Raw genomic sequence first — 26,864 nt, forward strand, 5'->3', positions numbered from 1 at the left:
TTTTTAATAGGGTTATTTGATTTTCTGGAGTCCATCTTTTTGGGTTCTTTATATATATTGGTATCTGATTTAGGATTGGTAAAGATCATTTCCCAATCCTTTGGTGACCTTTTTGTCTTATTGACAGTGTCTTTTGCCTTACAGTAGCTTTGCAATTGTATGAGGTCCCATTTGTCAATTCTTGATCTTACACCACAAGCCATTGCTGTTCTGTTCAGGAATTTTTCCCCTCTCCCCTTATCTTCAAACCTTTTCCCCACTTTCTCCTCTGTAAGCTTCAGTGTCTCTGCTTTTATGTGGAGTTCCTTGATCCACTTAGACTCGACCTTAGTATAAGGTGATAAGAATGGATAGATTCACATTCTTCTACATAATAACTGCCAGTTATTCCATCACCATTTGTTGAAAATGCTGTCATTTTCCACTGGATGGTCAGAGCTCCTTTGTCAAAGATCAAGTGACCATAGGTGTGTGGGTTCATATCTGGGTATACAATTCTATTCCATTGGTCTACCTGTCTGTTGCTGTACCTGTACCATTCAGTTTTTATCACAATTGCTCTGTAGTACAGCTTGAGGTCAGGCATGGTGATTCCACCAGAGGTTCTTTTATCATTGAGAAGAGTTTTTACAATCCTAGGGTTTTTTTGTTATTTCAGATGAATTTGCAAATTGTCCTTTCTAACTCTGAGAAGAATTGAGTCAGAATTTTGATGGGGATTGCATTGAATCTGTAGATTACTGTTGACAAGATCGCCATTTTTACTACATTGATTCTTCCAATCCATGAGCATGGGAGATCTTTCTATCTTCTGAGATCTTCTTTGATTTCTTTCTTCAGAGATTTGAATTTCTTATCATACAGATCTTTCATTTCTTTCATTAGAATCACACTAAGGTACTTTATATTATTTGTGACTATTGTGAAGGGTGTTGCTTCCCTAATTTCTTTCTCAGCCTGTTTATCCTTTCTATAAGAAAGGCCACTGATTTGTTTGAGTTAATTTTATATCTAGCTACTGCAGTGAAGCTGTTGATCAGGTTTAGGAGTTCACTGGTGGAATTTTTAGGATCACTTATATATACTATCATATCATCTTTAAATAGTGATGTTTTCAATTCTTCCTTTCCAATTAGTATACCCTTGACCTCTTTTTGTTGTCTAATTGCTCTGGCTAGGACTTTGAGTACTATGTTGCATAGGTAGGGAGAAAGTGGGCAGCCTTGTGTAGTCCCTGATTTTACTGGGATTGCTTCCAGCTTCTCTCCATTTAGTTCGATGTTGGCTACTGGTTTGCTGTATATTGCTCTTATTATGTTTAGGTGTGGGCCTTGAATTCTTAATATTTCCAAGACTTTTATAATGAATGAGTGTTGGATTTTGTCAAATGTTTTCTCAGCATCTAACTAGACAATCATGTGGTTTTTGTCTTTGAGTTTGTTTATGTAGTGGATTACATTTTTGGATTTCCATATATTAAACCATCCCTGCATCCCTGGAATGAAATTTACTTATTCATGATGGGTGATTGTTTTGATCTGTTCTTGGATTCTTTTAGCGATAATTTTATTGCATATTTTGCATTGATATTCATAAGGGGTATGGGTCTGAAGTTCTCTATTTTTGTTGGGTCTTTATGTGGTTTAGGTATCAGGGTAATTGTGGCTTCATAGAATGAATTGGGTAGAGTACCTTCTGTTTGTATTTTGTGGAATAGTTTGGGGAGAATTGGAATTAGGTTTTCTTTGAAGGTCTGATAGAACTCTGCACTAAACCCATCTGGTCCCGGTCTTTTTTTGATTGGGAGACTATTAATGACTGCTTCTATTTCTTTAGGAGAGATGGGAGTGTTTATGTTATTACTCTGATCCTGATTTAACTTTGGTACCTGGTATCTGACTAGAAATTTGACCATTTCATCCAGGTTTTCCAGTTTTGTGGAGTATACCCTTTTGTAGTAGGATCTGATAATGTATTGGATTTCCTCAGGTTCTATTGTTATGTCTCCCTTTTCATTTCTGACTTTGTTAATTAGGATGCTGTCCCTGTGCCCTATAGTGAGTCTGGCTAAGGGTTTATCTATCTTGTTGATTTTCTCAAAGAACCAGCTCCTGGTTTGGTTGATTCTCTGAATAGTTCTTTACATTTCCACTTGGTTGATTTCAGCCCTGAGTTTGATTATTTCCTGCCATCTACTCCTTTTGCATGAATTTGCTTCCTTTTGTTCTAGAGCTTTTAGGTGTGCTGTCAAGCTGCTTGTCTATGCTCTCTCTAGTTTCATTTTGGAGGCACTCAGACCTATGAGTTTTCCTCATAGGACTGCTTTCATTGTGTCCCATAAGTATGGTTATGTTGTGGATTCATTTTCATTAAACTCTAAAAAGTCTTTAATTTCTTTCTTTATTTCTTCCTTGTCCAGGGTATCATTGAGTAGAGTGTTGTTCAGCTTCCACGTGAATGCTGGCTTTCTATTATTTATGCTGTTATTGAAGATGAGTCTTAGTCCGTGGTGATCTGATAGGATGCATGGGATAATTTCAACATTTTTGTATTTGTTGAAGCCTGTTTTGTGACCATTTATATGGTCGATTTTGGAGAAGGTTTCATGGGATGCTGAGAAGAATTTATATTGTTTTGTTTTAGGATAAAATGTTCTGTAGATATCTGTTAAGTCCATTTGTTTCATAACTTCTGTTAGTTTGACTGTGTCTCTGTTTAGTTTCTGTTTCCAGGATCTGTCCATTGATGAGAGTGGGGTGTTGAAGTCTCCCACTATTATTGTGTGAAATTCAATATGTGCTTTGAACTTTACTATAGTTTCGTTAATGAATGTGGATGTCCTTGAATTTAGAGCATAGATATTCAGTATTGAGAGTTAATCTTGAAGATTTTACCTCTGATGAGTATGAAATGCCCCTTCTTGTCTTTTTTGATAAATTTAGGGTTAAATTCAATTATATTGAATATTAGAATGACTACTCCAGCTTGTTTCTTGGGACTATTTGCTTCAAAATTGTTTTCCAGCCTTTCATTCTGAAGAAGTGTCTATCTTTTTCACTCAGGGGGTTTCCTGTTTAAAGCAAAATGTTGGGTCCTGTTTACATAACCACTCTGTTAGTTTTTATACTTGGGGGGGTGAGCCCATTGATATTAAGAGATACTAAGGAAAAATTGTTGTTTCTTCCTGCTATTTTTGTTGTTAGAATTGGAATTTTGTTCATGTGGCTATCTTCTTTTAGGTTTGTTGAAAGATTAATTTTTTGCTTTTTTCTAGAGCTTAGTTTCTCTCCTTATGTTGGAGTTTTCCCTTTATTATCCTTTGAAGGGGTGGATTTGTGAAAAGATATTGTGTAAATTTGGTTTTAACATGGAATACCTTGGTTTTTCCATCTACAGTAATTGAGAGTTTTGCTGGGTATAGTAGCCTGGGCTGGCATTTGTGCTCTTTTAGGGTCTGTATGACATCTGCCCAAGATCTTCTGGCCTTCATAGTCTCTGAGGAGAAATCAAGTGTTATTCTGCTAGGTCTGTCTTTATATGTTACTTGACCTTTTTACCTTACAGCTTTTAATATTCTTTCTTTGTTTTGTGCATTTGATATTTTGATTATTATGAGACAGGAGGTATTTCTTTTCTGGTTCAAACTATTTGGAGTTCTGTAAGCTTCTTGTATATTCATGGGCATGTCTTTCTTAGGTCAGGGAAGTTTTCTTCTATAATTTTGTTGAAGACATTTACTGGCCCATTAATTTGGAAATCTTCCTTCTCTTCTATGCCTATTATCCTTAGGTTTGATCTTCTCATTGTGTCCTGGATTTCCTGGATGTTTGGGTTAGGTTATTTTTGCATTTTGCACTTTCTTTGATTATTGTGTCAATGTTTTCTATGGTATCTTTTGTACTTGAGATTCTCACTTCTGTCTCTTGAATTCTGTTTGTTATGCTTGCATCTATGTCTCCTGATTTCTTTCCTAGGTTTCAAATTCCAGAGTGGTCTCCCTTTGTGGTTTCTTTATTGTTTCTATTTCCATTTTTAGATCCTGGATGGTTTTGTTCAATTCTTTCACCTGTTTGGATGTTGTCTCCTGTATTTCTTTAAGAGAGTTATACATGACCTTCTTATAGTCCTCCATCATCATCATGAGATGTGACTTTAGATCAATATCTTGCTTTATTGATGTGATGGTGTATCCATGACTTGCTATGGTGCGAGAATTAGGTTTTGATGATGCCTAGTAATCTTGGTTTCTGTTGTTTCTTTTCTTATGCTTGCCTCCTGCAATCTGATTATCTCAAGTGTTCCTTGCCCTTGATATATATGATTGGAGCCTGTCCTTCCTGTATTCCCAGTTGAGTCAGAACTTCTTAGAGTTCAGCTTTCTTTGTGATACTGTGATTCTGGGATGCTGTGATACTTAGATTCTAGGTGTGTCAGAGTTCTTACCACTCAAACTTCCTCTGAGATCCTGAGATCCTGGTATGACCAATCCCCTGGGATCCTAAGATTCTGGGCATGTTAGAGTGTCTGGAATTGTTACCTCCTCTGAGGACCTTGGGGCTATCCATTGAGTTCTAAACCATGGTAAACAAAAGCTGACCAGAAGGAACCTGAGCCACTGATTGGGCAATATTCCTGTGTCTGTGCTCCAGCTATTCCCAGGCACCCTCGGTTCAATTGGAACAGATATTGTGTTCTACTCATCAGTGATACTAAGATATTAGGTGTGCTAGGGTGCCTGTGAGGTGGAGGGACCTCTGGAGACCATGGGACTGCTCACCAAGTTCGGGCCCAAGGTGGCCCAGAGCTTGTACAGATTGGAAGGAACCCAAGCCATTGATTTTGTGGGATTCCTGTGGAGTCTAAGTTCTTGAGTTATTTGTATATATAGGATATTAGCCCTCTATCAGATGTAAAATTAGTAAAGATGTTTTCCCAATCTGGTGGTTGCTGTTTTGTCCTATTGATAGTGTCCTTTGTCTTATTGATAGTGTCTTTTGTATTATTGACGTTTTGCAATTTTATGAGGCCCTCTTGGTCTATTGTTGATCTAAGGGCATAAGCCATTGGTTTTCTGTACAGGAAAATTTCCCCTGTGCCCATGTGTTCTAGGATCTTCCCCACTTTCTCTTCTATTAGTTTCAGTGAATCTGATTTTATTTTTTCTGACCATAAAAAGGGGTGTTCAGCCCACCATGCTCTCTTACTCTTACTCTTACTCTTATTCTTATTCTCTTACTCTTATTCTTACTCTTACTCTCTTACTCCTTTGTTCCTCTACCTCTCACTTCTCTCTCCTCTTCCCTTTCTCTTTGTCTTCTCTCCTCTCTCCTTTCTCTCCTCTTCTCTTTCTCCCTCCTCCCTCCTCTCTCTCTCTCTCTCTCTCTCTCTCTCTCTCTCTCTCTCTCTCTCTCTCTCTTTTCTTTTCTACCTTCTCTCTTTCCCCCTGCATTTCTATAATAAAGGTCTTAAACCACAGAGTCTCTGCTCTGCTCCATCAAGGCCCACTGCGCACACTGGTCAGTGTTGGGAACAACTTCCCCTATTCCCTCTGTCCCGCAACCCTGGAGTGATAGTGAAGGGAAATGAAATTTAAGGCCTGGGATTCATGCAACTTATGTCAAATAAGTCCAGAGAAAAAAGTTGTGGGCTTGGAAGCCTGAGGCGGAGAACACAGTGGGACAGACCTGGGCACACCCAGGCAGGTCATTGTTGGAACATTCCTGGGACTGATGGTTTGGAGTCATGTGTTAACCAAATATTCCACTGACCCACCCCTTAGGTCTCCTAACACTCCTGCCTTTGCACGTACCATTCTGCAAATGTGTGGTCATTCTGCTGATATTTAAATGAGCCAATCATGGGTAACTGCGCCAATTCTTGCTAGCCCCTCCCCCTCCCCCTATAAAAACTCCTAGCTTTCAGGCCACGTGGTCAGTGCCTCTAACCTGAGAATTGGTCTAACAAGGTGTGTTAAGAATTGTGTTGAAATTTTGATGGCAATTACATTGAATTTGTAAATTGCTTTTAATAAGACGGCCATTTTTAGTATGTCATTCCTACTGATCCATGAACATGGGAGATCTTTCCATCTTCTGAAATCTTCTTCAATTTCATTCTACAGCGAGTTGAAGTTCTTGTCCCACATATCTTTCACTTGTTTAGTTAGAGTTATACCAAGATATTTTATAATATTTTTGATTACAGTGAAGTGTGTTCTTTCCTATAGTCTTTCCCAACCTACTTTTAATTTGTATAAAGAAAGGGTACTGATTTCTTAGAGGTATTCTGACATCCAGCCACTTTGCTGACGTTATTTATTACCTGTAGGAGTCCTCTTGTAGAATTTTAGGAGCCTCTATGTATACAATCATGTCATCTGCAAATAGTAATACCTTGAATTCTTCCTTTCTAATTTGTATTCCTTTGATCTTCTTTTGTTGTAGTATTGCTCTAGCTAGAACATCAAGTATTATGATGAATAGATAGGGAGAGAATTGCTAGCCTTGTTTAGTGCCTGATTTTAGTGGGATTGCTTTAAGTTTCTCTCCATTATGATAAAATCATTATGGAGATGAGGGCTGAAAAAAATTAACAAAAAAGAAGCCAGCAGTGCAGCGATCAGAGAGAATAGGCAGGCTTCTCCTTACAATGTGATAGATTTTTCCCTAACTGCAAGGCAGGCTTCTTCTTACTGATAAGACAACCCTTTTTCTTCACAGACTTGAGTTTCTTTAATTTAGCAATAGAAAGGTAGAAGCTTTTTCTTTTTCTATGCAAGAAAAGTTGAAGCTTATTTTTATATAGAATGATGAAGTTCCTTCTGTGCTGGTGCTTGGGCTTTTGCTTCAGGCACACATGTAAGTATGTGTTTGTGTGTGTGTGCACATGTGTATGTATATATGTGTAAGCATGTAAGTTATTGAGAAAAATGGTGGGTCCCAGCAAGAGTCTCTGAAAGAATAAATGAATGTATATGTGTTTATCATATTTGCTTTGTAAAAGCTTTTCTTTTTGTGACTGTGACTCTCTTCCCTGTTCAATAAAAGTTAATTGGTTTGAGCCTCCCTCCTGTCTAGACAACAAGAGCAGCAAGGCTTCTGGGCAAGAGACAAAGGGAGACCATGCAATGAATTACAGTTCAGTTTCTGGTTTCAGAGTAACTTAGTATCCAGACAGGTAAATGTTAGATAAAGGTTATTATAGAAAGCAACCTTACCCCTTTGCAAAACCAAGTCTTGTCCACACTAACTTCCTTCCTCTTTGCTGCCTTCTAGAGAGGACCCAACCTTGGTCTTATCTCCTGTTAATTCTTTGCCCTGACTACTCATATATTACCAAAGTGTAATCAACTGTATTCCTAAGAATTGTACCAATGACTATTGTATCCCCTGACCACCTAGCCAAATATGTGAGTTACTGTAAATAATGCTATATTAGCTAAAGTATGTGTTATTCTTGGAGCGTAGATACTCCAGTCCAAAATTACCTGGAACTAGAGTGAGTGAAAAAGAATATTCACAAGTGGATCCCAAAGAATGATGGGCAGAGAAACCTAGCTTAATTCTTCATTGAGTTTTTGAAATGGTATGTTTTATTCATTAATAATATAGCATTCCATGTTAATTTTAATTCACTACCTATCATTTCTTGAGTTTATTATCTGTAAAAGAGTATAGTTGAAATCCTGGCTTTTCTTGGTCTTTATTAAGCCATGTGGTTCTTTAACAGTAACATCTATGCTATAAAATTTAATGTTATTCCTACTGCCATTATCACTGTAAAACTTGAGCTGTAACAAAGCTAGTCTTTGTAGATTGCAATTTCTGTAAGTAAACCTCCTAAGTCAACTAGTCATCCAAATATTTGATGTGTGAGGAAAAATAGAAGGGTCATGATGAGAGGAAAGTATAGACATTGCCCTCTAATGACAAATCAATCTGATATAAAAGGTCAATCCCTGTAAAAGGCAAGTGTTCAGATACCTATCTCATCTGATCATAGATCAAGAAATGGCATCAGCAGTAACAAGAGCAGATAAACTTTACCTAAGGTGAACCTAATGCACTTGACACATTTACAGTCTCAATCATGCATCCTGTTGTTTTTCATGAACATGTTGTTTGTGTGCATCTGGAGAATAAAGAAAATCAGCCAACTGAAAACTGTTTTCTTCTTTTGGTTGTCTACTCTTTGGAGGACAACTGATGGGATAACGAATATTCAAAACAGTGCTGATGTGTATACCTGTCTTCATGGGTCACTCTTTATATCTGATTTTCCAGTTATACTATATACCCTAATATTGTAAACTTGAAATATCATTTCCTGTTATCCATGAATTTCTAATAAATTTTATATTATTATAGTTCCATATCCAAAGATAAATGTTAAATAGGTACATATACCAATAAAAAGTTATTCTACAAATGCATTTCTGATCTCTCTGAGGAAAGTTTCAAAATAGCAGTAGCTCATTTATTACCATATGTAAAGAAATACAAAACTTCTTTTGGAGGGGGAAAATTAAATTATTTCACCTTTTCCCAACTGCCTATGGCAATTCTTCCATGGGCTCCAAAGTCTAAATGGAGAAAAAGGTTGTTTTTGTAACATTATAGTATGTGTGTTCAGAAATACTTGTACATACCACTTGATGGTGTCTTTGAACTTACCTCAGCCAAATCGGTGTAAGATTATATATATGATGATTTCTTATATTTGTTGATAGAAATTATAAGTTTCTAAATAATGGGTAGTTCTAGTAACCTGGCAAGAACCACTGGCTCTTATAAAGCTTCAATAACATCTAAAGATCTATTTTCTCATACAGTATTATGGCTTTGCTTAGGAGATATAAGAATCTGCTCCAGGAAGTGATGTTATTAATGGTCTTTTTGGATTTCCCAGTAAATCTATTCATATTTGTATCTACTGTGATTGATCTCCATTTAATTAGATTCCTTTGTATAAAAAACACCTCCAAATATTACAGAGGCTAATACTGAATAGTAAACCCTATGCAGTGGCCCATTAAATGTAGAATATTGTAAGTAAATATTAAGCTTGATTCAGCACATGGTGTTCTCAAAAAGCTGTTTTATGTATAATGAACATAGAACTAGAAAAGCAACAATCTTCTTCTGTTTTAAACTCTTGTTTTTATAAAATGCATTCCTTTCTTTAGAAATTATAAATTTACTTGATAGATTGAATTTAAAACTTATTTTCCAACCTCACAAGCCAAAATGTATTTAGAGTTCAATAAATGTCATAGATGCATTTATATGAAAGACAACCTTTTATTTTAAAAACACGTTAATTTTTAAAATAAAAATGGAACAAATAAGAACAAAATTAATTGGAAGAATAATAAATGTCATGAAATGTGTTGAGCTTATTAACATTGTTGTTACTTTTAAATTGCTCCACATGTTAAATAACTACCTTTAGAAATAAAAGCAATTCCATTTTGGAAGTATGTTAGATGGGTGAAAGAATTTATTTATTTATCTACATATTTATGTATTTACTTATTCATTTTTACAGAAAAAGAACAGTTCTTCTTGATCCAGAAACTTGTCCAGGTTTCAGATAGCGAGCCCTCAGCTTTGACATAGCTGCTTTCACCTCCTTGTTTCTCAGAGTGTAGATAAGTGGGTTTAAAATAGGTGTGAATATGGTATAGAACACAGCAAGGACTTTGTCAACTGAATAGCCATTAAAGGGCCATGCATAGATGAAAATGCATGGTCCAAAGAATAGTACAACTACAGTGATGTGAGCAGTTAGGGTGGATCGGGCCTTGGCCATGCTAGCAGAGGAGCGATTCCTAACAGTAATGAGAACCACAGTGTAGGAGATGATCAAGAAAACAAATGTACTCAGGGTGAGAACTCCACTGTTTGCAACTATTAGTAAGCTGATAACATAAGTGTCTGTGCAAGCTAGCTTGGTCACAAGTGGGAGATCACAGAAAAAACTGTCCACCTGGTTAGGACCACAAAATGGCAAGTTAACAGTGAATGCCAACTGGCTCATTGTATGGATGAAACCCACAAACCAGGGGATGATGACTAGAATGATACACACACGGCGACTCATGATTGTCATGTAGTGGAGGGGTTTGCATATTGCAACATAGCGATCATAGGCCATGGATACAAGAAGTACCATCTCACCACCAGCAAATTGATGGACACAGAAAATCTGAGCCAAGCATGCTTCAAAAGATATAGTTTTTCGTTCAACCAGAAAGTCAGCAAGCATTTTTGGGGTAGCAAAAGAGGCTACACACATATCTATAAAAGACAGGTTTGCAAGCAGAAAGTACATGGGGGTATGAAGTCGTGAGTCTGAAGTCACTGTGAGAATGATGAGGAAGTTGCCCAGCAGTATTGCTAGGTACAGCAGTGAAAATATGAGAAACAGGAAAGGCTGTAGCTCCTTTGAACTAGAGAGACCCAATAGCACAAACTCTGTCACTCGAGAGTAATTTGTTTCATTCATTGACTTTGGAAGAGAGTTGCCTTCAGTTATCTGAATGGAAACAGAATAGAAATCAATCAGTTAAATAAGGTTGGCCTGACTTTTCTGTCACAGTTCATCTTTCAACAGTTATACTTTCTATAATTCTGTACATGCAGGTTTTTGAGTTATTCAAAATTATATAACTTATGCCATAAAATGTCATATGTATTTATTTATATAAAGCATTAATCAGGGAATGCCAGTACACTGTGCTTAGAAGCCCACCATTATTCAACTTTGAACAGAAGTACAGAAAGAGCACTTGGGCCTGGTAGCTGTGTTGCTTGACGTGCTCAATGACTGTATTCACTTGTTAAAACTTACTCAAGTATAAACTTGCTTTGCCCTTGGTTAAACATGCTATATGTTTATGAAATTTATGACCACAATGCAAAACAGTGTGGATTCATGTAAATTTTGGAAATTTAGAAGATACAGAACTTCATAGAAGTTTTATTCCTTCCACTCAGTTTTTTTATGAACTTTTTCCTCATAAAAATCTCATATATTGATGCTAGTCTACTTCATACACCGTCAGTAGTGTTCATAATGACAGAAATTACACACACACACACACACACACAAACAGACTGAGAACGAGAGAGAGAGAGAGAGAGAGAGAGAGAGAGAGAGAGAGAGAGAGAGANAACGAGAGAGAGAGAGAGAGAGAGAGAGAGAGAGAGAGAGAGAGAGAGAGACTAATTTGAAGTACCTCAAAAATATTCAAGTTTAGAAAGAGTGAATGTGTACTCTAGGAATTTATACTGTGAGAATAATCTTTGTCCCTATACAGTTACTATGTTTTATTTTATTTCAACAGATTCGTTCTCCTACAGCTTGTAGCCATGTATAGAAATAAAAAAAATAAAAAGCAGTCTACAAAGGAATATTAGACTATCTCAATTTATAAACACTTTATATCTAAATTATGTCTTAAAAGGTGTCTTTTTATTATTTCTAGCAACTGTAAACATCAATGTCTCCTCAGATAATGACTCCTCACTTCCTCATCTCTGCTTGAGTTTCACTGGGTAATTTGCACATAGGGCATTGAATGATGAATAATCTTAATTATCTTTCAGAACAAAATTCAAAGAATATTTTTGGATTTCACATCTCCAACTTGTCAGAACCCAGAAAGGAACTAATTTGGATTTTTATTGTGTAATCCACTGAAACAAGTGCATGAAGTTATTAAGAAATGTTTAAGAAGTATAGAATTTTGAAAAAGAATATATTCTGTGAAAAAACACATACTAGAACAACTTTGACTTGAGAAAGTGCCACATTTTTCTGAACTTTTTAACTTTATCTTAATTTTAAGAATTCACAGCTCTTAGATTCCTGTCACAAAGGATCTTTACAGGCAGGAAAGAAAGTAATACAAGTAGAAACGAATTGCTGGGATTTTATATATATATCCCATAAAGAACAGTAAGATAGAAAGAAGCAGCAGCAGCTTCCTAGGGCAGTCTGACAGAAGTGTCTCTGAGGAGAGAATTTAAAATAGAACATTAACCTAATCGTGTTATTTGATTAAAGCAAAAACTGGTCCCTAATAACTCCTCAGGGTCTCTTGTAAGGTTGATTTCTTCCCTTGTCAGTGGCTTCTGGGACTTTTGAAGAGAGTGAAAAACTTTGGAAAAATCTAGAACCACGTTTCTTAGTGTCTGAAATAAAAGCTGTAGAAATATGAATTCTAACTATATTTTCCATATAAGCCCTTTCTAATTTTCCTACTTTAAATAAACAATGAATTAACTCTTTCAAGGAACAGTTCTAGCTACTGTCACAGAACACTTAGATTAATATCTGCTTCCAAAACGATTACAAACCTGTGTTGTTTATCTTTTGATCACTCAGAGGCATTGGTAAATCTATTACCTTCTTTGTCTTTTACATTATATATTGTATGAAAAGTGGTTATACTTTATCTGCATTAAATTAATGCTGTATGGATGAAAGTGGACAATGATGTGTCAGAATGATAACTTTGACACTGGACTGTTACTGAGAAGCACAAGCTAAACTAAAACCTTTCACTTCAAGTTCTTTTTCATTAGACTGTTTTACTTCAGCAACAACAAAATACAGAGTATGACTTTGTTTACATTCTTAGCTCTTTGGTCAGGGATAGCTAGTGTTTTGCTAAGTTAATAAAGTTTAACATATTTCACCTGTTTGTCACATAGGGAAAAGAAATGACTGTTAAAGTGTCTGTACTTAGGTGAAAGACATGTACCCATTACAAAACTTTCAAAATCACATTGATACAAAATTAGAAGTTTCACCTATACTAGTTAGCATTCATCGTGCTGGAAAATACTATATATACTACCAGAGGAAAAGTAATTTTAAATCTCATCCATATACCAACCTTTCAAGCAACAACTCTGACATGCTAGCAGTATATATTTATTGGAGGAAAAATGGCATGAATGTTAATGAATAATTAAACTACTCTTTACAATGGGACTTAGGACACTTATATGAATCCCATACCTAACTCTGTTAATGAAGTTCAAAACATGACCAAGAAGAAAACTACAGTTATTCTACTAAATCTTACCTTGAGATTCGCTAAGCCAAAGCTTCCATTGGCATTCCACTGGCCTTGGAGTCTTTTGATTCTGGAAGGTACTGACTGAGCTTAATATTATCCCTTCTATCTGTCTCGAACGTTGGCTTAATCAGCAACCTTAATCAGTCACCTCTGGGTGATTGGATTTGATTTTTGTTTTCACCAAGTTTCTGTATCCACTCTGGGAATCAAATTGTCTATAACAGGCCAGTAGACTGTTTACAGGGTAGTCCAAAAAATTTCCTTTTGGGAGACCTAAAGTCACTCAAAATTGTTCTGTTCTCAGTCCCAGTCTAGCATCAATATACAACAGAAAAGGGCAACTTATGTCCAAAACTTGGAAATTTCTATTTCAATATATAAACTGATTTAGAGAATTTCATAGGATAGGATGGAAGCTCCTCCCCCATAAAATTACCAGCTCATATCATTCCCTCTTATTCCTACCACTTAACTCCCACTTGTAAGTTTACCTATATTTCAAACGTCTCCTCCCACCATGGGCTCTTCTGTATAGAAAATGAATAATGCAGTCATGATAAGGTTTCATTTGGAACAGACTGAAACAATGGAAAAAATAGTGGACTCAAAAGGCAATGAGCAAAATCTACAAATATAAGCTCTTACCACTTCTCAACCCCTGCTGAGATCACAGGTTCCCTGGAGCCTTGTCAGCCAGTGAGTTCAGGATCCAACCTCAGAGTTGCCATGGGAGGGAGGGAAAGCTGTTCTGTGTAAGGAAATCTCATTGGCTTTGTGGATTGAAAGGAAATTATTCTTGGGAGGCCTGTGCCTTATTTTTATGGCTTGTCTTAGGTTCCACCTACATTATGCTTGGATAGTCTTGCTTTGTTTGTTTATTTTGGATTATGTAGGCTATCATTTTCTGTTTGTTGGCTCTAAATTACAAGTACTTTTCTTATTTCCAACTTGATGTCATAATAAGAGTAAATATAATTATTACGCTTTTCAAAATTTTACTTCCATCTGCAAATACAGACAAACTGATTATGAATATATAGATCACTGGCTTCAGTCATACAAATATTCAAATGTCTTTTGGGTGTGGATAATATTGGGAAATTTTCAAATATTATTTTACTTTACTGAAAAGCTGGTTCTGGAGATGGAACTTGTCATGCCCAAACATCCCCAAGTATGTTAGTGTCAATGTTTCCTCCAAGCTACTGTGTTTGGGCAGGCTGACCTACTGCATGTGACAGAAAAGAAAATAACAGACAAGGCCAAAAAGGCATTATATATGTTTAAGAATGCCTAAGATGTAAATTATTTCTTATAGAGGTTAGTATTGTTTAACTCATGGTATTTAACTTTTTTACGGAGTGAAAATGTTAAAATAACTAAATATAATAACAGATTTGTAGCTTTCTGAATAATAGTCCCACTCCTTAGTTTTGCTCAAAAAATTATTAAATTTAAATTAATTTTTAAAAATTTAATTTAATTTCTTATATTCATTTTACATACTGTTCACTGTCCCCTCCCAATCAACCCCTCCCACAATCCTTCCTCTTTCTCATCTCCCCTTGTCCTCTGAGTAGGTGGGGTCCCACCTTGGTTTCCCCCAATGCTGGCACTTCAAATCTCTGAAAGGCTAAGCAATTCTTCTCCCACTGACAAGGCAGCCCAGCTAGAGAAACATATTTCACATACAGGCAACAAACAGTTTTGGAAGAATTCCCCATTCCAATTTTCTAGGACCCACATGAAGACCAAGTTGCACATCTGGTACATATGTGCAGGGAGACCTATGTCCATCCTACGTATGTCCTTTGGTTGTTGGTTCAGACTGTGGGAGGTTAAGGGTTCTGGTTAGTTGACACTGTTGGTATTCCTGTGGAATTCCCATCCCTTTGAGGGCCTGCAATTCTTTCTCCTATTCTTCCATGAGAGTCCCTAAACTCCTTCACTGTTTGGTTGTTGGTGTCTGTATCTGTCTGAGTCAGCTCCTGAGTGGAGCCTCTCAGAGGACAACCTGCTCCTCTCTGTAAGCATAACAGAGTACCAAGTAGGGCCAGTTATTGGTTTGCTATTCCCCCAGTCTCTACTCCATCCCCAGTGCCTGCAATTATAGTTGCAGGATAAAATTAAGGTTGAAACTTCTGTGGGTAGAATATCTCTATCATTTTACTGGGGTTCCTGCCCAACTACAGGAGGTGGCCACTTTATGTTCCATATACCCAATTTAGTGAGTCAGAGCTAAGGTCACTCCCATTGATTCTTGGACATATCCCTTATCCTAGGGCTCTATCTCATTCTGAAGATGCTTCCCACCTCTCCTCCCCTGTCATTGCAGCTTTCCATTCATTTTCATGGCTATCTAGCCATCTCTCCTGTACTTCCTCCCATCTGATCCTGAACTCTCAATTACCCTCCCCATGCCCCTCTCTCTCTGTTCCCTCCCTCCATCTGCCTCTTCTCAGTGTTATATTCCCTCTTCAACATGAGATTCAAGCTTCCTTACTTGAGGCTTCCTTTTTTTTTTTTTTTTGTTTAGCATATTTGGGTCTGTGGAATGTAACATATTTTCTGTATTTCATGGGTAATATCCATTTATAAGTGAATACATACTATGCATGTCCTTTTGAGACTGGGTCACCTCACTCAGGATGTTATTCTCAAGTTTCATCCATTTGTCTGCAATTTTCGTGGTGTTTTTGTTTTTGAAACCTGAATCATATTCCACTGTGTAGATTACCACATTTTCCTTTCCATTCTTCAGTTGAGACACATCTAGGTTGTTTCAAGCTTCTGGTTCGTATGAATAAAGCTGATATGAAAATAGTTAAACAAGTAACTTTGTGGGATGTTGGAGCACCTTTTAGGTATACAGCCAAAGTGTTATAGATGGGTCTTAAGGTAGAAAAAAAATCCTAGTTTTCTGAGAAATGGCCAAATTGATTTCCAAAGTGTTTGAACAAGTTTGCACTCTCACCAGCAATGAAGAAGTGTTCCTCTTGCTCCACATCCTCACCAGTATGTGCTATCTCTTTAGTTTTTTTTTTCACTTAGCCATTCTGGTGGGTATATGACAGAACCTCAGAGATATTTTGATTTTCATTTCTCTGATGGCAAAGGACTTTGAACACTTCTTTAAGTGCTTCTTGGCCATTTGAGATTCTTGTGTTGAGAATTCTGCTTAGATCTGTATCCCAGTTTTAAATTGAATTATTGGTGTCCAACCTCCTGAGTTTTTGGTTTCATTAATTCTTTCTATTGTTTTCTTTGTTTTTGATTAATTTCAGCCCGAATTTTGATTATTTCCTGACCTAATTTTTCTTTACTTATTTTTATTGGATATTTTCTTTATTTACATTTCAAATATTATCCCCTTTCCTGATCTTCCCCCAGAAACATGTTGTGATATATCTCCTCCCAAATATGTCCCAGCAATTGAAACACAACACAGTTAATATGATTACATGCTGCATGCCTAGATTGGGCAGATCTACCACTATACTACCATCATCCACAGCTTATGAGACCTCTTAGAACCTGTAGTTCCTCCAGACCATATGCTTATGCTCCTCTTTTCTTCTTCTTCTTCTTCTTCTTCTTCTTCTTCTTCTTCTTCTTCTTCTTCTTCTTCTTCTTCTTCTTCTTCTTCTTCTTCTACTACTTCTTTTTCTTCAACATCTGCATCCTCCCCCTTTTCCATTTTCTCCTTCATCTCCCACCCTTCTGCTCCACCTTCCCTTTTATCTGCCCAACCATCAGCTCTCCTTTATTTTACAAATTAATGTGGAAAACAGGTTTACAGGAAATCATCTTAGTCCTGGCTCATTTCTTGTTCACAACCCCTCACAAGAGAACAGATTTAACATCAAATATAATTAGCCCCAGGGCTATCCACAACGGAAACCCCATTCTCTTCTCTCTTCCCCTGGTTCTATGAGGGTGTTCCCCCAACAAACCATCCAGTCTCACCCTTCTGCTCTGGTATTCCCCTATACTGGGACATCAAGCCTTCACAGGACCAAGGGCCTCACTTCCCATTGAAGCTCAACAAGGCCATCCTCTGCTACATATACAGCTGGTGCTATGGGTCCTCTTTGGTTGGTGGTTTAATTCCTGGGAGCTCTAGGGGGTCTGGTTGGTTGATATATTTGATCTTCCTATGGGGTGGCAAACCCCATCAGCTCCTTCCATCCTTTATCTAACTCCTCCATTCCCCAATGGGGACCTGGTGCTCAGGCCAATGATTGGCTGTGGGCATCTGTCTCTGTATTTGTCAGGCTCTGGCAAAGACTCTCAGGAGACAGCTCTATCAGGCTCCTGTCAGCATGCTCTTCTTGACATTCACAATAGTGTCTGGGTTTGGTGACTGTATATGGGATGGATTCCAGGTGGAGTAGTCTCTAAATGGCCTTTCCTTCAGTCTCTGCTCCACACTTTGCGTCCATATTTCCTCTCTTGAGTATATCCCCCCTTCTAAGATGAACCAAAACATCCACAAGTTGTTATTCCTTCTTGAGTTTCATGTGGTCTATGAATTATATCGTGGTTATTCTGTGCTTTTGGGTTAATATCCCCTTATCAGTGAGTGTACACCATGTGTGTTGTTTTGTAACTGGGATACCTCACCTCACACAGGATAATATTTTCTAGTTCCATTCATTTGCCTAAGAATTTCATGAAGTCATTGTTTTTAACACTTGAGTGGTACTCCATTGTGCAAATGTACCACAATTTCTGTATCAATGTCTCTATAGGAGAATATATGTGTTACTTCCAGCTTCTGGATATTATAAATAGAACTGCTATGAACATAGTAGAGCATGTGACCTTTATATGTTGGAACATCTTTTGGGTACATGCCCAGGAGTAGTATAACTGGGTCATCAGGTAATACTATGTCCAACTTACTGAGGAGTCACCAGACTGATTTCCAGAGTGGTTTTACTAGCTTGCAAACCCATCAAAAATGGAGGAGTGTTTCTCTTTCTCCACATTCTTGCTAGCATCTGCTATCACCTGAGTTTTTGATCTTAACCATTCTGACTAGTGTATTGTGGGATCTAAGTGTTATTTGGATTTGTATTTCCATGATGACTAAGGATGTTGAACATTTCTTTAGGTGCATGTAGGCCATTCGATATTCCTCAGTTGAGAATTCTTTGTTTAGATCTGTACCTCATTTTTTAATGGTGTTGTTTGATTCTCTGGAATCTAACTTCTTTTTTTTTAAATTAGATCTTTTATTTATTTACATTTCAAATGTTGTCCCCTTTACTAGTTTCCCCTCAGAAAATCCTTTATCCTCTCCCCCCTCCCCCTGTTCCCCAACTCACATACTCCTGCTTCCTGGCACAAGCATTCCTCTATACTGAGGCAAAAATCCTTCACAGGACCAAGCGCCTCTCCTCCCATTAATGACCAAATAGGCCAACCTCAGCTGCCTTTGTAGCTAGAGACAAGATTCTCTCCATGTGTTTTCTTTGATTGGTGGTTTAGTCCCAGGGAGCTCTAGGGTTATGGGTTAGTTCATATTTGTGTTCTTCATAGGGGGCTGAAACCCATTCAGCTCCTCGGGTACATTCTCTAGCTCCTTCGTTGGGGACCCCATGCTCTGACTAATGGAAGACTGTGAGCATCCACTTCTGTAATAGTCAGGCACTGGCAGAGCTTCTCAGGAGACAGCTATATCAGTCTCCTATCAACAAGCAATTGTTGGCATCTGAAATAAGGTTTTGGTGGTTGTTTATGGGATGGATCCCCAGGTGGGGGAGTTTCTGGATGGCCATTCCTTCAGTCTCTGCTCCAAATTTTGTCTCTGTAACTCCTTCCATGTTTATGTAATTCCCCTTTCAAAGAAGGATAGAAGTATCCGTAATTTGGTCTTCTTTCTTCTTGAGCTTCATGTGTTTTGCAAATTGTATTTTGGATATTCTGAGCTTCTGGTTTAATATCCACTTCTCAGTGAATACATACCATGTGTGTTCTTTTGTGATTGGGTTACCTCACTCAGGATGATATCCTCCAGTTGCATCTATTTGCCTAAATATTTCATGAATTCATTGTTTTTAATTGTTGAGTATTACCCAATTGTGCAAATGTACCATATTTTCTTCATCTATTCCTCTGTTGAAGGATATCTGGGTTCTTTCCAGCTTCTGTCTTTTAAAAATAAGGCTACTATGAACATAGTGGGGCATCTTCTTGGTATATGCCCAGGAGTGGTATTGCTGGATCTTCCAGGAGAACTATGTCCAATTTTCTGAGGAACCACCAACCTGTTTCTAGAGTGGTTGAACCAGTTTGCAGTCCCACCAGCAATGGAAGAGCGTTCCTCTTTCTCCACAGCCTCACCAGAATATGCTGTCACCTGAGTTTTTGATCTTATCCATTCTGACTNGTGTGAGATAGAATTTCAGGGTTGTTTTGATTTGCATTTTCCTGATGATTAAGGATTTTGAACTTTTTTTTTTTTTAGGTGCTTGTCAGCCATTTGATATTCCTCAGTTGAGAATTCTTTTTTAGCTCTGTACTCCATTTTTAATAGGGTTATTTGGTATTCTAGAGTCTAATTTCTTGAGTTCTTAGTATATATTGGATATTAGTCCCCTACTGGTTTTAGTATTGGTAAAGACCTTTTCCCAATCTGCTGGTTTCCGTTTTCTCATACTGACAGTGTCCTTTTTGCCCTACAGAAACTTTGCAATTTTAAGATGTCCTACTTGTTTATTCCTGATCTGTCTGAGTCTTCAATTCTATTCCATTGATATACCTGTCCGTCGCTATACCAGTACCATGAAGTTTTGATCACAATTGCTTTGTAGTACAGCTTGCGGTCAGGTTGATGGATTTCCATATATTAAACCATCCCTCATCCCTGGGATGAAGCCTACTTGATCATGATGGTTGATCGTTTTGATGTGTTCTTGGATTCTGTTTGCAAGGGTTTTATTGAGTATTTGTGCATTGATGTTCATAAGAGAAATTGGTCTGAAGTTCTCTTTTTTGGTGGATCATTGTGTGGTTTAAGTATCAGAGTAATTGTGGCTTCAGAGAATGAATTTGGTAGATTACCTTCTGTTGCTATTTTGTGGAATAGTTTGAGGAGTATTGGAATTAGGTCCTCTTTAAAGGTCTGATAGAACTCTGCACTAAATCCTCCAGTTTCTTGGCTTTTATTGGTTGTGAGAATATTAATTACTGTTTCTATTTCTTTAGAGGAAATGGACTCTTTAGATTGTTACTCTGATCCTGATTTGACTTTGGTACATGTTATCTGCCTAGAAATTTATGCATTTCATCCAAGTTTTCCAGTTGTTTTGAGTATAGGCTTTCATAGTAGGTTCTGATGATATTTTTGGATTTCCTCATATTCTGTTGTTATGTCTCCCTTTTCATTTCTTATTTTGTTAATTAGGATACTGTCCATGTGCCCTCCAGTTAGTCTGGCTAAGTGTTCGTCTATCTTGTTGATTTTCTCAAGGAACTAACTCCTGGTTTGGTTGATTCTTTGTATTGTTCTTTTTGTTCTTATTTGTTTGATTTCAGCCCTGAGTTTCATTATTCCATGTTGTTTACTCCTCTTGGGTGAATTTGCTTTCTTTTGTTCTATAACTTTTAGCTGTGCTGTAAAACTGCTTGTGTATGCTCTCTCCAGGTTCTTTTTGGAGGCACTCAGAGCTATGAGTTTTTCTCTTACTACTGTTTTCATTGTGTCCCATAAGTTTAGATATGTTGTAGCTTCATTTTCATTAAACTCTAAGAAGTCTTTAATTTTTCTTTATTTCTTCCTTTATCAAGTCATCATTGAGTAGAGTGTTGTTCAGCTTCCACATTTATGTGGGCTTTTGATTTTTTATGTTGTTATTGAAGACCAGCCTTAGTTCAAGGTGATCTGATAGAATGCATGGGATTATTTCAATGATTTTGTATCTGTTGAGGCCTGTTTTGTGACTGATTATATGGTCAATTTTGGAGAAGGTTTCATGAAATGTCCTATAGATATCAGTTAAGACCATTTGTTTCATAATTTCTGTTAGTTTCATTGTGCCTCTGTTTAGTTTCTGTTTCCAGGATCTGTCCATTGATGAAGGTGGGGTGTTGAAATCTCCCACTATTATTGTGTGTGGTGCAATGTGTGTTTTGAGCTTTACTAAAGTTTCTTTAATGAATGTGAGTACCTTTGGATCATCGATGTTCAGATTTGAGAGTTCATCTTGGTAAATTTTACCTTTAATGAGTATGAGGTGTCCCTCCTTGTCTTTTTGATGACTTCAGTTTGAATGTCAATTTTATTTGATATTAAAATGGCTACTCCAGCTTGTTTCTTCAGACCATTTGCTTGAAAAATTGTTTTCCAGCCTTTTACTCTGAGGTAGTATCTGTCTTTGTAACTGAGGTGAGTTTCTTGTATGCAGGAAAATGTTGGGTCCTGTTTACCTAACCAGTCTGTTTGTTATATCTTTTCGTTAGGGAATTGAGTTCATTGATATTAAGAGATATTAAGGAAAAGTCATTGTTGCTTCCTGCTATTTTTGTTGTTAGACTTGGAATTTTATGTGGTTATCTTCTTTTAGGTTTGTTGAAAGATTAATTTCTTGCTTTTTCTAGAGCTTAGTGTCCTTCCCTGTGTTGGAGTTTCCCTTTATTATCCTTTGAAGGACTGGATTTGTGGAAAGATACTGCCTAATTTGGTTTCGTCATGGAATACCTTGGTTTCTCCATCTATGGTAATGGAGAGTTTTGCTGGGTATAGTAGCCTAGGCTGGCATTTGTACTCTCTTGGGGTCTGTATGACATTTGTCCAGGATCTTCTGGCTTTCATAGTCTCTGGGGAGAAGTCAGGTGTAATTCTGATAGGTTTGCCTTTATATGTTATTTGACCTTTTTACCTTAATGCTTTTAATATTCTTACTTTGTTTTGTGCATTTGGTGTTTTGATTATGTGACAGGAGATTTCTATCTTTTCTGGTCCAAACTATTTGGAGTTTTGTAGGATTCTTGTATGTTCGTAGGCATCTCTTTCTTTAGGTTGGGAAAGTTTTCTTCTGTAATTTTGTTGAAGATATTTACTGGTCCTTTAAGTTGGAAATTTTCTTTCTCATCTATAGCTGTTATCCTTAGGCTTGGTCTTCTCATTGTGTCCTGGATTTCCTGGATGTTCTGGGTTAGGATCTTTATGCATTTCTAATTTTTCTTGATTGTTATGTCAATGTTTTCTATGGTATCTTCTGCACCTGAGATTCTCTCTTCTGTCTCTTGTATTCTGTTGGCTATGCTTGCATCAGTGGCTTTTGATTTCTTTTCTAGGTTTTCTATTTTCAGAGTGGTCTCTCTTTGTGATTTCTTTATTGTTTTTACTTCCATTTTTAGATCCTGGATAGTTTTGTTCAATTCTTTCACCTAATTGGATGTATTCTCTCCTATTTCTTTAAGGGAGTTATTTATTTCCTTCTTATAGTCCTCCATAATCATCATGAGAAGTGACTTTAGATCCATATCTTGCTTTTCTGCTGTGATGGTGTATCCAGGACTTGCTATGATGGAAGTGTTTGGTTCTGATGATGCCAAGTAACCTCGGTTTCTGTTGTTTCTGTTCTTAAACTTGCCTCCTGCCATTTGATTATCTCAAGTGCTCGCTGCCTTCAATATATCTCATTGGAGCCTGTCCTTCCTGTAATCCCCGTTGAGTCAGAACTTCTCAGAGTCTAGCTTTGTGTGTGTGTGTGTGTGATCCTGTCATTCTGGGAACTTGTGATGCTGAGATTCTGAGTATGTCAGAGTTCTTGGCAGTCAGGCTTCCTCTGAGACCCTGAGATCCTGGTGTGACCAAACTCCTGAAATCCTGGGATCTTGGTATTAAGATCCTGGGCATGTTAGAGTGCCTGGAAATGGTACCTCCTCTGGGGACCTTGGGGCTGTCTGCTAAGTTTGAAACCAAGGTAGACCAGTGCTGACCAGAAGGAAGCTGAGGCACTGGTTAGGTGGGATTCCTGTGTCTGTGATCCAGCTGGCCCCAGGCACTCCCAGTTCTGTTGGAAGAAATGTTGTATTCCACTCACCAGTGATCCTAATATCCTGGTCATACTGGGGCTCCTGGGGTGGAGAGTCCTCTGTGGACTGGGGGACTGTCCACCAAGTTCAGGGCCCAAGGTGTCCCAATGTTGGCACTGACCTGAAGGAACAAGCCACTGGTCAGGCAGGGTTCCTGTGTCTGTGCTGCAGCTGGCCCCCATTTATTCAGCTCTTAAGGATAAGGACATCTTGATTTTTGAAGACAAATGGATGGAACTAGAAAATGTCACCCTGAGTTAGATAACTCAGAACCAAAGGACATACATGGTATGTATTCACTAATAAGTGGGTGATAGTCAAAAAACGTACATAATTGCTAGGATAGAATCCGCAGAACTCGAGAAGATTAACAAGCCAAAGGGCCCAAGTTAGGATGTATCAATCCCACTCAAGAGGAAGAAGAAGACAGTCATGGGAGGTGGAGGGAAGGAAATGAAGATCATGATCAGGAATGGGAAAGGGTGAGACAGGAGAGAAGCCCTGAGAGAGGACATAAGAATGAATGGAATTTTACAACCACAGGAGAGTAGGAGGTAGGGAGAACCCACTAGTAAGTGCCAAAAACTTAAGAGGTAAGAGACTCTCAAGACTCAATGGGAGGGACCTTAGGTAAAATGCCCAACAGTGGGGAAAGGGAACTTGCAGAGTTCACTTCCAGTAAAAAAAAACAAAAAAACAAAACATGGCATCAAGTGTAGTGATGGGGTTGCTATCCCACAGTCAAAAACTCTAACCCAGAGTTGTTCCTGTCTAAAAGAACTGCAAGGGTAAAAATAGAGAAGAGACTGAGGGAAAGGTGGTCCAGTGACTGACCCAATTTGGGCTCCATCTCAACAGGAGGCCCCAAGGCCTGACATCATTACTGATGATAGCATGGCTAGCATGAGCCCAGCATGGCTGTCCTCTGATAGGCCCAACAAGCAGCTGACTGACACAAAGGTAGATATTTACACCCAACAGTTGGTCTGAAGTTGCAGACACCTGTTGTTTAATTAGGAGAAGGATTGAGAAAGCTGAAAGGGAGAGTGACCCCATTGGAAGCCCAGGACTCTTAACTAGCCCAGACCCCCAGGGAGCTCCCAGAGACTGAGCCACCAACCAGGGGCATACAGGGGCTGGTCTGAGGACCCTAACATATATATATAGGAAAGGTCTGCCTGGTCTGGTCACAATGGGAGAAAAGGAATCTAACCCTTGAGATACTTGAGGCCCCAGGGAGTAGTGAGGCCTGGCAGGAGGTGGAGGGAGGGGATCCTCTTGGAAACAGGGGAGAAAAAAATGAGTGAGGAACTGTGGGAGAATTCCTATATTCTCTGACCCATTCCTTATTTCTTAAGTGTTGGTGTATGTTAGAATAAATATTTAACAAACTCTGCCAGACACCCACCAAGTTCCTATGTTAAAACTTTAGGCTCACTGCCATTACTAGCTTGATCCACATCCCGAAAACAAGAATAAGGCAGTTTCTAAAGATAAAAAGGCCTTGTCTAATCAAACAACTCCAAGAAAGTAAAACTACAGGCTTGTAGTGCCCCCAGAACTGGCATTTAAGCTCCCATTACCAAACTTACTATAAAAATCTCAGTTATTCCCTTCCCCATTGTCACAAACCACTTTCCTGCTTTGTCTACACCTTGTTGTTTGAAACAAACAGTTCTGTCTGCTGATGTCAGCCTGCTCTCTTTTCTGACTCCTGTTTCTTTAAGCTGCCTCAGAAAGCTAACAGACCTGTGGTCAGGCATAGTTGGGCAATATAAATCAGACTCCATGATACTGTGTGTGTGTGTGTGTGTGTGTGTGTGTTTTCTTTGTATTTGTTTGTTTCCACAAGAAAGAAAGAACATGAATTTAGGTAGTTAGGGATGGAGAGAGAGAGGGATCTGGAAGGAACTGTTGAAAGGAAAAAAATTGTGATCAAAATTATAATGTCACAGCATTCGCAATAAATACATAGAAACATAAAAAACCCCAAATCAAACAAAGTATAAGAAGGTAGATTGTTCTGGGGAATAATACCTGAGGCAAACCTCAGTATTTAAGCATGCATATGTGCAAGTGAGTGCGTGCACACACACACACACACACACACACACACACACACACACACACACACATGCATGCACACTGAGGTATCTACTTGAAAATAAATCTTCCTCCAAAGAACGATGAGTTAGTGTCATGCTTGTAAATTTTAAATTTTAAATTTTAAATGTCAACGTAGCTTGAATTTAGGTTCTAGGGGACAGTTAATTCTGTCTCTACTATCTCACTTCTGGGGTCATAACCCTAAACCTTCAAACACACATAGATGCTAAGTGGGATGACGAGTGACATTATTTGGCATTTCATGTACTCTGATGTGATCTTTGGAAAGGTTGAGAAGTTTTTGAAGGTCAATCTGGTGGCAGGCTTACCATTCTCATTCAGCCTTCCAAATTTTGAAATTGTAGGCAGGTTCTACCATTTTCACGGTAATTTTTTTTCAATTTGTTTTAAAATGATAGAAATGTTTTATTAATTCTTTGAGAATTTCATGCAATGTAACTTCATCATATTTGTCACTCACTCCTGTGCCTAACTCCTTGCAGATCCATTGACTCCTTACTTCCCATTCCACTCTTGAAAAAAAAAAAAGAACAGAGTTTTCTCTAGCAAAGATACTGACATCTGACACAATCTTTTATCCCTGATTCTGAAATACTCCCCAAGCTTGAGGGGCATATGTTGTCTTTTAGATGTATTAATTCTGAAAAGGAAACATAGGGTCCATTCTTCTTCATTCCAGTTGTACTCTGTATTTTTTTATTGTTATAGTAAGACAGTCCAAAAAAAGGAATATGTATGAAAAAGTTTTATTTCAGCTTATGCTTCCAGGTAACAAACAGTACATCAGTCACATAGGTCAGGGCAAGAACTCAAAGCAGGAACTGAGGCAGAGACCTGAGAGGAATGCTGCTTACTAGGGTGATCCACTTGAAAATCAACAACAACAACAACAACATCTTCTTAGTTTTACAACCAACCTCAAAGAAAGAGATAAAGACATTAGAAATTAGAGACATTCATGTTCATGGATCTTAGAATTAACATTGTGAAAATTGTCATTTTCTAAAAAGCCATGTATGGACTCAGTACAATCCTTTTCAAATTAATTATCTCACTGTTCACAAAAATTGCAAAAGCAAATAGTATCACACAATTTTAATGGAACTACAAAAGGGCTTTTGATAGCTGAAATGGTCCTGAGCAAAAGGAACAGTGCAGGATGGATTACCTATTCTAGAAATCAAGTTATATTACAGAGCTATACCAATAAAGATAACATGGTATTGGCACAAAGCAAATTAGATTAATGAAACAAAACTGAAGACCCAAACATGAATTGGCTTAACTACAATTATCTAGTGTTTTGCAATAATGACAAAAGCATAATCTGGGTAAAACTATCATCTTCAACAAAAGGTACTGGGAAAACTGGATGCCTACATGAAGAAAAATAAGATAAAATGTGTATTTATCAACTTGCCAAATACTAATTCGAATTTGACCAAAAACCTAAATGTGACACCTGAAACAACAAAACTTCTAGAAGAAAATGTAACCAGTACTTATATTTTAATAGGCTCCATATTTGAAAGTTAGGTCCTGAATATCAAATAACTGTTTATGTTAATCAACCATACAAAGTTCTTATATTGTGAGATCT

General features: G+C 37.7%; 1 protein-coding gene across 1 annotated transcript; it reads right to left on the reverse strand.

The window, feature by feature from the left end:
* Positions 1-9,537: 9,537 nt before the first annotated feature.
* LOC110325630 (olfactory receptor 4K15-like) lies at positions 9,538-10,597 on the reverse strand. The gene has a single exon (XM_021203739.1). The coding sequence runs from the start codon at positions 10,504-10,506 to the stop codon at positions 9,541-9,543; it is 966 nt and encodes a 321-aa protein (XP_021059398.1). The 5' UTR covers positions 10,507-10,597; the 3' UTR covers positions 9,538-9,540.
* Between the last annotated feature and the right edge of the window lie 16,267 nt (positions 10,598-26,864).

Source organism: Mus pahari, chromosome 8 (assembly GCF_900095145.1).
Source record: "Mus pahari chromosome 8, PAHARI_EIJ_v1.1, whole genome shotgun sequence".
In the NCBI taxonomy this organism is placed as follows: Eukaryota; Metazoa; Chordata; class Mammalia; order Rodentia; family Muridae; genus Mus; species Mus pahari.